Genomic DNA, 13115 nt, shown 5'->3' with positions numbered 1-13115 from the left:
GGTGCATTTTTAGCAGTATCCCAAAACCTGGACTAGGCTTATCATAGGGCACAGATGTCACTCTTCTCCATCTGCTGGATCTTTTCCTTCTCCCAGCTAATTGTGCTAAAGGGGGCTTCTTTTTCTTTTCTTCTTCTTTTCTTTTTTTGGCAGGGGTGCAACTCAGCCAAAGATTATATAGCTATTGAAGGACCAGACAAACTGGCCCTGGAGGAATTCTGGGGCCTAATCTGGGAATATGGAGTCCACACCATCATCACTCTACTACCTGAGCAGATGAATAGCCCAGTAAGAATGGCTTTTTATTAAAGCCCTCTAGGGCATAAGTAATTTTATTCAAATTTGCACATGTATAATGGTTTTTAAATGTTTAAATATGTTGGTTTAAATTAATAAGAAGCAAGCAAACAATTATATGCTGAACTACCAAATGCTAAAAATAAACTATTTTCGAATAGTGGCATTCATAGTACAAAAACACAGAATGACAACAATAGTTCAGTTTGAGCATCTGGGACTGACAGTGCTGTTATTTAGAAATTGTCTTCATTTGTTTTCCCACAAATAGCTCCCATGCAGCTGTGGTCAATGTCTGATTGATGAAACTATGTAGACAGAACAAAAGTTTAAAGTTTTCCTATTCAAATGGTTTCATCTTTCCTGCCTCCATGTTTGTGGGCTTTACTTGTTATGATAGTGAATGGTACCATTGAATGAACCCACAGAAAGTTGCCTTGAAACTATCACAGTATTCTGATAATTAAAATGTATCTGGGGGGCTGTACATACAGTTGGCGAAACACCCCCCTCTTTGCTGTGTATCATTCCCAGAGCAGCCAAACTGCATGGGAACAATACGCAGTCAGGAAGAAGCTGCCTAGAGCAGCTTCTTCCTTGCAGTGTCAGAAGGGCTGCAATGCAGCCCTATGACGCTGCTTCCTGTGCACAATGTGTGGACACTGCATGTCACGTATGTCATCATGGTGGCCTCCATGTGGCTGGGAAGCTGTCATGATGGCAGCAGCAGCACATTTTAGGGTTCTGGAGAGTGCAGTTGCTGTGTGCTCCGGAACCCTAGCATCGGTACTGCTACACCGCTTCCTGCCTGTGTGTACCGGGCCTGAATTTCTTTTAGTGCAATGTTACCTCCATAGAAATGGGTTGGTTTTTTTTACTGAGGGGCTCGATAGTCAGGTGCTTTGCTCTGGCCTGGGCCCAATCTAGGGGTGCGCAGGGACTGAGTGCTTACATGCTCAGCAACCCTGCCGCGCACCCTGGTCACCATCATTGTGCACGCCCGTCTATACGGGACACATGATGATGATGTCTGCACAGCGCAGTGCCCAAACAGCATTGCGCCATGCCCTGCAGACGTCATCATCGCAAGTGAGTGCACCATTGGTGGCCTACATGTGACCAAAAAAGAACCTGTCAGGAGTGGGTTCTTTTCAGGCCTCCCGGAGGCTGTGGCATTTGGTTGCTGCAGTCTCCATCCGGGGCAGAAAGGAGCGGCATCTCACCACCCCTTTCTCCTAATCTTTATAGCCCCAGAGTCCTCCTCAAAAATATTCATGAGAAAGACATTAGGCTGAAAATAGCCATCCCTATCCAAATTGCTATGTCTCGGTATTGTGAAATTCACTCTTCTGCATTCTTCTCCTAATGATGGAAGACATCACACTCCTCTGTCATACATGTATGGTTCACAGATAATTGTATGGCTCTTTCTTGGGCACAGTTGTTTTGAATAAATAGCACTAGTTTTGGCACTGAGCCTTTGGAAGCAGAATATCTATCAGTTTGGTGTGAGGAGACATATGGGTTAACTCCCCCTATGGACAAGGAAATAACACATCATGAGATCTGGATGTTTTGTGTGGAGTCTTGGTGTGGCAATATTCCACCCAATTAACCCATTGCCTCCACAATACCAAAATAGAATTTGGGGGGTGGGTAGGGGTGGGTTATAAATCTCTGAATTACCCAGCTGGTTTGACAAGCTGAAAAATCCTGGGAACTGTAGTCTAAAAAGGAAACTTTTCCAAGAACTGCACCAAACCAATATGAACTTTCATGTGTGTGACATTCTGATCTCTAACTATAGTACTGCTTTTTTGTTGTAGGCACCAGACAATTCATGCTGGCCATCTGAGAGTGAGCTGGTCTGCACAGAGATGTTGACCATCCAGCAAGGCACACAAAAAGTAATTTCAGGATGGCCATGCATTCAGCTCAGACTGAAATATGTACGTAAGTTAGGAATGAAGGGGAAGGTGGTAAATCATGTACAACCATGATCAGAGGCAATACAGATATCAGTGGCACAAGAGACTGTTGGATGCAGAATTTCAGCAGGATACTTTATATTGGAGTAGGCAACTGGGGAAGACTCAGGGGTTGAATTAGGCCTCCAGGAGGCTGGAGGGCGGCACCTGCTCCTGCTCCCCCCCCAAAAAAAAACCCTCAAAAAGCAACAGGTTTTGCTCATGCCTAGAACCTAACTAATTACTGTCTTTGAAATAGAAATGATCCCTCCCCCATAGTTATAGGATTCTCTTTGTTGTTGGTTTTTTATGCTTTCTCTTGAAATTTAGTTTGTTTATGTAAGAGCTCTGGAGATATATTTGGTCTGTACTCAGTTTTTGGTCATGTACCTGCTCTCTGCTTGTGGTCTGAGATGCATAGCCTAATCTGTGAAAAGTTTATGAATGAATAGCTGCGCCTTGTGCATAACCTGCTAACCTTCTGGTCTTTTCTACCACTATGCATCTTCAGTATCTGGAACAAGAGATGTTCAGTTTCTGGAACTAAAGATCTGGAATTAGAGAACGGATCCCTTGCGTAAGGGAAGGGACTACTGTATTAATAAATCCATAGGCTTTTCTTTGAGACACTTCCCTTAGGAGGGTGGAAGAAGTGAGAATGTTGAAACAGATAAGGATGTATGCTGGTAGACTGTAAGCAGACTACCATATATATTTGTCTATAAGTCAACTTCATGTATTAGTCGAGGTCAACTTTTGGGACCAAAAATGTGGATTTTTATACAGTCGGCCCTTCTTATACACGGATTTTTTATACACGGATTCAAGCATTTTGAAAATGTTCAAAAAAAGTTTAAATTTCAAATATCAAACCTTGATTTTCCATTTTTTATAAGGGACACCATTTTGCTATGTCATTATATTTAAAGGGATTTAAAGCATCCATGGATTTTGTTATCCATGAGGTATCTTGGAACCAAACCCCAGCGTATAACAAGGGTCCACTGTATGACCCGTGGATACATTGAGGGTCAGACTTAAGGGGTCAGCCCAGCTGGGGAGAGGCCCTGGGATGATCACTCGCCCTTCCCAGCCTGTCTCCAGCTGGGCTTTCCCCCCTCGGAAGAAGCCCAGTTAGGGAGAGACTACAGGGTGAGTGCTCGCTCTTCCAAGCCTCTCCCCAACTGAGCTTTCCCCCACGGAGGAAGCCCAGTTGGGGCGAGACTCCAGGGTGATCGTTCGCCCTTCCAAGCCTCTCCCAGCTGGGCTTTCCCACATGGAGGAAGCCCAGTTGGGGAGAGGCTGGGGGGCAATCGGTTGCCTCTCCCAGCATCTCCCCAGCCGGGCTGTCCCTTGTGGAGGCAGCCCAGTTGGGAAGAGGCTTAGTCCAAGGACCGTATTGCCCAGTGTATAGGTCTACCCAGGATTTTGGAGGTCATTTTGGGGCAAAAATTTATTGACTTATAGTTGAGTATATATGGTACCTATTTGAGCTACTTGGATCATGCTTTCCATTTATATAGCTGTCCCTAGATCCCCTGTGTGCTAGTTCATTAAGTCAATTCATTTAACACCCAATAAAAGCTGAACTGGAGCAGACAATGTCCCCAGGCAAGCAAGATAATCGGTTGTGTGTGTTTGTTTACTGGAACCCTTCTTGTTCATGTATGTAATAATGCTTTCCAGTAGCAGAATTCTTCATTGATGTCTGCCTTCTATGTCTTTGGCCCTCTAACTTGCTTGATAAGCATGACGTTTTTGTTGCCTTGTCAGGAGAAAAAAGCTAAGGAGAGACTGTTGCAAAGATTCCAGTTCCCTCTGGTGGAAGGAGAGGAGCTGCCAGACCCTGAGATCCTGGTAGGCTTTCTCACCATGGTCAGGCAACTAGTGCCATATCGGAAGAGAACCAGTCCATTGGTCTTGCACTGCAGGTAAGGTTTTGGACCATTCCCTGGGCTCTTGGATGTGTTCCTTTGGACTGAGGGACACTGAAATCAGTCCCAAATGGGATATTCCCAAGTACTGGAGTGGGTGTAGCAGCTGAAGGGCTGTCTTCAGTTTCTAATACTATTTACTTCTTTCCTAGTTTGGGCGGCCTGGGTCAGATGGGGATGTTGATTGCCTTGGATACCCTGTTGCAACAACTGAAAGAAGAGAAAAGTGTGGATATATATGGTGTTGTTTTGAGGCTGGTGAGGAGCTGCTGTCTCATGACTCCAACACTGGTATGTGAACAGCAAGGGGGCAACACAAGAGGGTTGTGGGCAAGAGGTTAAGGCTGAGAGGTATGGTGTTTTTCTGTGCTCACCAAATCTGCAGGTTGACTGTACTTTCTGTCTCTGAAGCCAATTAAACACTTCACAGGGTTCTTGCTGATTTCCTTCTTCATTTTGTTGATATCTTTCATGGTCATTCACAGTGGTTGTCATTCAGACTAAGATAAAAAGAAGTAATGAAACATGGCTTAGACTTCAGAGCAAAACTTCTCATCAAGATCATTTGTGGTGTACCTTTTGCTTAATCATCCCCCTGGCAGGAGGTGACTAATTCCTTTGAAATATGTGATTTATTTGATCTGAACTCCTATTGTAAGCTCTTTAGACAGACCTCTATAGTTTAATTAACTGTTGCCTTTATAAGCTGCCTTTTATATCCCACCCCATGTGTAAAGCAAACCTTATTTGTTTCATTTTAAAGATCAATCTCCTGCCAGGACAATGTCCATAATATGGAAACACAAACATAACCAAGCAATAATAAAATTACAAGTAACAAAATTAACTTAAAACTATATAGCAAAATAAAACGTTAAGAACATTGGAGAGAGGTGACCAGTGGAGTGCCACAGAGTTCTGTTCTGGGCCCAGTGCTATTCAACATCTTTATCAACAACTTGGATGAAAGAATGTTTATCAAATTTGCAGATGACACTAAATTAGGAGTAGTAGCTAAAATCCCAGAGGAGAGGATCAAAATTCAAAATGATCTTCATAGATTAGAAAGCTGGGCCAAAACTAACAAAATGAATTTCAACAGGGAGAAATGTATGGTACTACACTTAGGGAATGAGTGGCTTACAACATTAAAAAACAGTACAATTAAACCCATACAAAATAGTACATCAAAACAGAATTAAATTACTGCAATAATTAAAACAAATTACAACTGAAAAGCCCAATGCAAGTCTAGGCTACATCCGTAGAAGTATAGTGTCTAGATTGAGGGAAGTAATAGTACCACTCTATTCCACTTTGGTCAGGCTTCACCTGGAATACTGCATCCAATTCTGGGCACCACAATTCAAAAAGGAAGTTGAGAAGCTGTAGTGTGTCCAGACCAAAATGGTGAAGGGTCTGGGAAGCATGTCCTATACGAAGAGACTTAGGGTGCTGGCTAGGTTTAGCCTGCAGAAGAGACAGTTAAGAGGTGATATGATGGCCTTGTTTAAGTATTTGAAGGGATGTCATGTTGAGGATGGAACAGGCTTATTTTCTGCTGCTCCAGAGAAGAGGACCCAGAGCAATGGATTCAAGCTACAAAAGATTTCGCCTAAACATTAGGAGGAACCTCTTGACATTAAGGCCTGTTTGACAGTGGAACACACTCCCTTGGAGTGTGGTGGAGTCTCCTTCTTTGGAGGTTTTTAAACAGAGGCTGGATTGCCATACATCAGGGGTGCTTTGATTGTGTATTCTTTCAGGAGACGGACTAATTGGCCCTTGAGGTGTTTTCCAGCACTATGATTTTATTATTCTAATGATTAAATTCAAACTAATTGTTAAAACTAGAAAACGACACATACTCAACAGCTTTAGTTGAGCTAACTCAATTATAGCAGACAGGTGAGTGTTTAGGGTCTGCCTGAATACCAGTAATGCTGGCCCCTGGAAGACTCCAAATGGATTTTTTCAGTGTGACAAAAGGCATACTTTTATGACCATCTTCTGTGCTATGGGAAGAGAAGTGCTTTGATAGCATGTCAAGAGGCAAGAGGAAAGCTGCTTCTGCCCTTTCCTTTCTCATAAGATAAAGCTCCAGAACAGAGGCAAATCCCTCTCCCTCATGCTCTCCTGCATAATTGCTCTTATATGCACAGGAATAGAGCTTCCAGTGCTGATCTCAGAAAGCAGGTCAGTATAATTAAAAATGCTTATTGAATAAGCTGGATTCAAACTGTTTTACACCAGTTGCTCTCAGCCTTTGCTCCTCCAAATGTCTTGAGTTTCAAGAATCTTTTACCTTTGGCCTGGGCTTCTTGAAGGTAAAGTCAAAAATCATGATGGACCAAAGGTTGAGTACCACGAATTTAGATATTTAGAGGTGAATAGCTGTGCTTATGGTTAGGCACTGGTTGTCAGAAATGCAATATAGGCTATGAGATACAGTATAATCTCCTAACTCATACCAGTACTTCAATGACTGCATTTTATACCAGCTGAAGTTTCCAAACAGCCTTCAAAGTACATAAAGGCAATTCAACCTGGATGTCACTAGAACATGTATATTATAACAGAAGCAAAGTTTGCCCTGTTAGAACAGGGTTGAAGTTGTTATAACACCCTCCATTCCCCACCTCTTCCAAATACACAACATTTCTACCACATCTATGGAGGGATAGGAAATGATCAGAAACTTTTGTACACTTTTGGATCTTCTTTTCTTCACCAAAGGAATGTCAATGAGGTTTCTTTTCAGCTTTTCCCCCTCTGCAGGATACTGCTACACATATTGCAGTAAGGGGTGGAATTGCATGAAGAAATCATTGTTGCTGCTATTGATTTTTAAACAGTATAAATGGGCAGAGTATGAGCTCCATTTCTAAAACCTCTTCAGAATGATGGCCACAGATTCTCTGTAGTACGCAAAACACTTGTAAGAGTAAGTGACATAATGTTTGGCCAGCACTAATAGTAAGCAATAGCCAAAACATGACAAGTAATAAATATATAACCTAGGGAGGAACTTCAGGTTTTTTTGAACAAAATATTGCAGAATAAGTGCATAGACTCTGTTGTGAATGAAGGACAAACTCACATTTATTGCATGAAAAGTGTGCTCAAAACCCATGCAGATTGTGTGTAGTTATTTAGAAATAAATTCAGTTAATTTAGAATTTATTTATAAAAATTAATAATTCAAACTGAGTTCATTTGGATTTATTCTCAAGTAAGGTCTGAAACAGACGGCTGAAAGGGGCATGGTGGCAGCAATACTAGGCTTAGGGACCGTGCACCAACCATACTAATGGTGGCATCCCATGTGCACGGGCACCGCCATTGTGACATACGCGCCGTGCAGCGTCCACACAATGCCACACATCGCTTATGTCGCAAGTGCACTAGTGGCGCACTTGCAACATCATTCTGGTGCCTTAAAAAGAATCTGGAAACTCCGGATTCTTTTTACTCTGGAGGGAAGCCATGTGGTTTGGTGGCTGTGGCTTCCCTTTGGAGGGAAATAGGCTGCCGCCGGCCTGGACATTCCAAAAGGTATGTACTGGGCCAATGTATCACAGGGGTCTAGGTTTAAGTTTCTTCCACACAAACGCTTTTCCTGGAAGTTATTTTCACCATACATTGTGCCACTAGAGGGCATTATCTACAAAACCTCTGGCTCAAAGCCTACTTATATGCATAGAATAGAAATATTCACAAACTGAAAATGATAACACTGATTTAAAATGCAGTTTATATTGCATAGATTTTACATGTGGCTCCTTGATGGCAGATAGCATACACAAACCCCTAAAGCAGTAAAGGCACAACTCCATGAAAGTACTTTATAGGGTCTAATTGGAAGGATGGAATGAGGCTGCTCTTAAAGGACCAGGTTATTTAGCCATGAAGATATTTGTCTATAGAGTACAGGTGGTCAGACTGTGGTTGTTGCCAATGCTGATGCCGTCTGTATCCATAGAACAATTATCTAGATGCCGTGGTATGCCTGAGCATAATAATAATAATAATAATAATAATAATAATAATAATAATAATAATTTATTTATATTCCACTTAATCTCGAGGAATCCAAGTGGATTACAACTGTAAAAATAGCAAAATACAGTTAAAAGAAAGATGCTTAAAATGCAAAACCCCATTCCTCATCCCAATCTTAAAAGCAGTTAATACTAAAAAGAAATTAAACCTAGAAAGAGTATAAAACCATTAATATACAACTGGAATTAAAATAGAAAGAGATATCAATGAGAGTTCCACAAAAAAAAAGGAGGAGTTCTAATCTGGAAAGGCCTGCCAGAAGAGATCCATTTTAATGGCCTTCTTAAAGGACTCCAAGGTGGTAATTTGATGGATCTCATCCAGCAGGTTGTTCCAGAGTCTAGGAGCAGCTGCTGAAAAGGTACACTGGGTCACTGCAGAGTTTAGCCTTCTTTGGTTGCAGCAGATTCTTCCTAGCAGAACGGAGAGTGCGGGGAGGGTGATAGGGGAGCAGTCAGGACCCAGGCCATTTAGGGCTTTAAAGGTTAAAACCAACACTTTGTATCTTTTCCGGAAACTAAGAGGCAGCCAGTGGGGGTGTTTTAAGACTGGCGTGATATGAGCAGATCTTGAAGTGCCAGTGACCAACCCAGTTGTCACATTCTGAACCAATTGAAGTTTCCGAACTTGACACAAAGGTAGCCCCATGTAGAATGCATTACAAAAGTCTAGCCAAGAGGTTACCAGCGCATGTACCAGTGTTTCAAGGTCTTCCCGCTCCAGGAAGGAGCACAGCTGGCATATCAGCCAAAGCTGATAACAAGTGCTCCTGACCATCTCATCCACCTGAGCCATCAGGTGGAGAGATGAGTCAAAAAAACACCCCCAGACTGCGAACAGTATCCTTCAGGGGCAGGGTGACCCCATCCAAAACTGGTTGGTATAACTCCATTCTCAGATTGGGGGTCCCTATATCAAGTACCTCCATCTTACCTGGATTCAGCTTGAGTTTGTTTTCCCTCATCCAGTCCATTACCGAAGTAAGGCAGGCATTCAGAGGAGAGATGCCATCCTTAGTCACTGCATCAGTCCAAGACACAGAGAAATATATTTGGGTGTCATCAGCATACTGATAACACCCCGCCCCATGTCTCTGGATGATTTCACCCAGCGGTTTCATGTAAATGTTAAACAGCATTGGGGACAGAATTGTGCCTTGAGGGATGCCTGACCTGAGCTCCCTCTTGGCTAAATAACTATCCCCAAGCAACACCATCTGGAATCTGCCTGAGAGGTAGGACTGGAACCACTGCAAAGCAGAGCCTCCAATCCCCAACTCTCTCAGACGTTCCAGAAGGATACTGTGGTCAACAGTATCGAAGGCCGCTGAGAGGTCCAAGAGCACCAACAGGGTCACATTTCCCCTGTCGGTGCCCAGATGGAGATCATCGACCAAGGTCATTTCAACTCTATGCCCCACCCTAAATCCAGTTTGAAATGGATCTAGAAAATCCATTTCATCCAAGATGGCTTGGAGTTGAATGGCGACTGCCCTCTCAATTACCTTGCCTAAGAATGGTAACAATGAGACAGGCCTGTAGTTGTTCCTGTCCAGGGGGTCAAGGGAAGGCTTCTTTAAAAGTGGTTTAACCACTGCCTCCTTGAGACAAGGTGGAAAGTAGCCTTCCCTAAAAGAAGCATCTCTGCTCTGGTCTTACCAAATTGATCTGCTGAGTTCTCTGAAGATTCCCACCCTGAGGCCTGCCATTAGCGGCAGAACAATACACATGCAAATTATTCCTGCCTTCCCAGGTTCACACAGTGTATACACACACACACACACACGCACACACACAACTCTTTCCAGGCAAGCATTCTCTGAAGATGCCAGCCACAGATGCTGGCAAAATGTCAGAAATAAACTGTTCTAGAACATGGCCACGTAGCCCGAAAAAAACCACAAAAAAAAAAAAAAAACTATGGATGCCAGCCATGAAAGCCTTCGACTTCACATTCCTGGATCTAATTCCAAATCACTGTGATGACAATTCTTGGATGTCCATTTTTTCTTTATCTCAGCACACTCCAAAAACATCACAATTGGCAGCAGGATACAGATGCAAAATTCTCTCTAAGCATAGGTTTTCATGTCTCTTCCTTTTGTCTTTTTATTCTAGGAAAGGTACATTTATCTGTATGAATGCATTCGTGACATCATCACCCAGAAACAAGTTTAAGCCCTGGTCTCCACTTTTTGCTTGATGATAGATGAAATGCAGAACACAACAGGACTATGAGCATAGACTGGAATGGATCTATATGGGGATGGATAACTGCCCCAGAAGTTCTGCTCTCAGTTTGGACAGAAGGTAAAATAAGAAGAATGAACAGTAGTGAGCTGCCTGTGATGTTTCTTGCTTCCTGTTCAGAAGGAATGTACATTTGCTGAAAGCAAACTCCACTGCTTCAACACAAGTGTTTTCCTGAAAGAACCATTTACCCATAGATTTAGATGTCCTGTTAGAAGAAGAAGAAGAAGAAGAAGAAGAAGAAGAACCTGTCCTCATCTTCCTAGAGTTTGTTCAGCTGTCTTTAAACTTGAGATCCCAAAGTTTGCCACAGATGAACATAACTGGTGGACAAGTAGGATCAAGATGTGCCATGTTGTTGTGTGCTTTCAAGTCATTTCCAACTTATGGCAACTCTAGGGTGAACCTAACATGAGGGTTTTTTTGGCAAGCTTTGTTCAGAAGAGATTTGCTCTGGCCTTCCTCTGAGGTAATGTGATTTGCCCAGAGACATCCAGTGGGTTTTCCTGGCCAAATGAAGATTCAAACCTTGGCCTCCCACAGTCCTAGCCCAATGCTAAAACAAGTACAGCGTGTTAGCTCTCAATATGTGTCATACTCATTACATAAATCTATGTTACAGCTGAGTTTAGGATAGTTTGCACAGTTCTTGATGTTTAAAGTGGGATCATAGTACAGGTTGAGTCTCCCTTATCTGGGATTCCAAAATCCAAAATACCCCCCAAATCAAAACTTTTTTCAAGGGTGTCTGAGATAGTGGCACCTTTGTTGTCTGATAGTTCCATGTATACAAATTTTGTTTCATGCACAAAATTATTTAAAATATGATATAAAATTACCTTCAGGCTCTGTTTATAAGGTCCATATGAAACATAAATGAATTTTGTGTTTATTCCTGGATCCCATCTCCAAAATAGCTTATTATGTACATATATGCAAATACAGGTATTCCAAAACCCAAAGACATCCAAAATCCAAAACACCTCTGGTCCCAAACATTTTGTATAAAGGATACTCAACCTGTAATGATGTCTCTGCACTGGCAGAGCAACACAGTTATATGTAACCATAGTGGCACACTGGCATGGTCCACAATCCCAGCATATTTTTAGAATCCACTTGCACAAGGAGACTTAGGCCTGTTACAGACTGCCAAAATAAAGCTGCTTCGGGTCTCTTTGGAGATATGCTATTTAAATGATGCATGCATCCTAAGAATCCAGAAGCTGTACCAAAGCTGCATTCCAGTGCTTAGGAATGGAGTGTGGCTTTGGCGCGACCTCCGGACTCTTAGGACCCATGCATCATTTAAATAGCATACCTTCAAAGAGACCCGAAGCAGCTTTATTTTGGCAGTCTGTAACAGGCCTTAGTCTGTATCCTGTTCTCATTTAACTGACATGCTAAAGATAGGATGGCACTGAATAAATAGATGCACCTTCTTCCCAAAACCACAGCTAAAAGAAGCATTGTTAGTTTTGCCATATGGGAAGAAAAGTGTAGCCACTTAGTAAGAAACAAAGAAAAAGGTTTCCTTAGGGAAAAATGCTAAGTTTTATGCCATCATGTGTGACATGTTGAAAAAGCTAGAAAAAAGGGGGAAAACATATTCAGCCAGAACAGAGGAACTAGGGCAGGCTAATGAAATTAGTCAGGAACTGCACCAACAAGCGACTGAAGTACATAAAGTATGAAATTCAGTGCCTAGACAAGCTGTTGTGTTGCCTTTTTGCACGAAGCTGTATTTAATAGACCAGATAAATTAATAGAAAGTGTGCCTAGAGAATATGTCTCGTGTCTAATGGGCTCAAAAACAAGGGACAAGGAAAGGATGGATATGACCTTTTTTCTGTTCCTATGGGTGTTTTTCCAGAACATGTCCATGGAGTTAAAAATACTGAGCTAGTTTCATTCAGAGTGTTTTTAAAACAATTCATTTTCCAACATCCAGCAAGAATTCTGCATACCCAAGGAAAATCAAGACTGTCCATAACACACTTCTCTTCACTTCCACTCCTTATCCCATGGATTGTGATACATACATATCTCAGTTAATGCCTGAACAGACAGGCCAAATGAAGTGGCTTTTGGCCACTTTGGAGGTGTGCTGTTTAAATGACACATGAGTCCTAAGAGGCCAGAAGCCATGCTCTGGTCCTAAGGACTGGAGGGTGGCTTCTGGCCTCTTAGGACTTGTGTGTCATTTAAACAACATACTTCCGGAGTGGCCCAAAGCCACTCCATTTGGCCTGTCTGTCCAGGCCCTTAATGACGTCAGTGTGTTCCTAGGCATGACTTTTTTAACAAAAAATTTGCCAGAAGAAGAAATAACATAAAAAGAATAGGGACAGATTCCTGCACCATGAAGAAGAAGAAGAAGGGCAGTTGAACGTGTTTCTTTTTATCCACAAATGGCAATATGCATATGTGAAATGACATAAGGTAAGCCTTGCATAAGAAAACAAAAATATTTTGAACCTTTTAGAGACTACTTGAAGGCTTTTTCAAAATTGCATCCAGTGACAACTTTTTTCCACACTACCCTTCCACTTTTTTTCATTGATTTACATTTTGGTGGCCCAACTGATAAATCTATGCTGCTGCTT

At 42.2% G+C, this 13115-nt stretch overlaps 1 protein-coding gene across 6 annotated transcripts in view; it reads left to right on the top strand.

The window, feature by feature from the left end:
* Window positions 1–11669, top strand: part of LOC149315853 (receptor-type tyrosine-protein phosphatase V-like) — a 77910-nt gene extending 66241 nt beyond the window's left edge. For all 6 annotated transcript variants that reach the window (XM_089514273.1, XM_089514271.1, XM_089514270.1 and 3 more), the window contains 5 exons: window positions 154–288; window positions 2124–2246; window positions 4038–4195; window positions 4351–4489; window positions 10378–11669. In XM_089514273.1, the coding sequence (XP_089370399.1) occupies window positions 154–288; window positions 2124–2246; window positions 4038–4195; window positions 4351–4489; window positions 10378–10437 (615 nt within the window). In that variant the 3' untranslated portion in view covers window positions 10438–11669. The remainder of the gene's footprint in view (window positions 1–153; window positions 289–2123; window positions 2247–4037; window positions 4196–4350; window positions 4490–10377) is intronic.
* The last annotated feature ends 1446 nt before the right edge of the window (window positions 11670–13115 follow it).

This window comes from Sceloporus occidentalis, unplaced genomic scaffold (genome assembly GCF_023333645.1).
Source record: "Sceloporus occidentalis isolate IW3139 unplaced genomic scaffold, rSceOcc1.0.p SCAF_3, whole genome shotgun sequence".
In the NCBI taxonomy this organism is placed as follows: domain Eukaryota; kingdom Metazoa; phylum Chordata; class Lepidosauria; order Squamata; family Phrynosomatidae; genus Sceloporus; species Sceloporus occidentalis.
The sequence above is the reverse complement of the archived record's forward strand: the minus strand, read 5'-3'. Positions and strand labels throughout refer to the sequence as shown.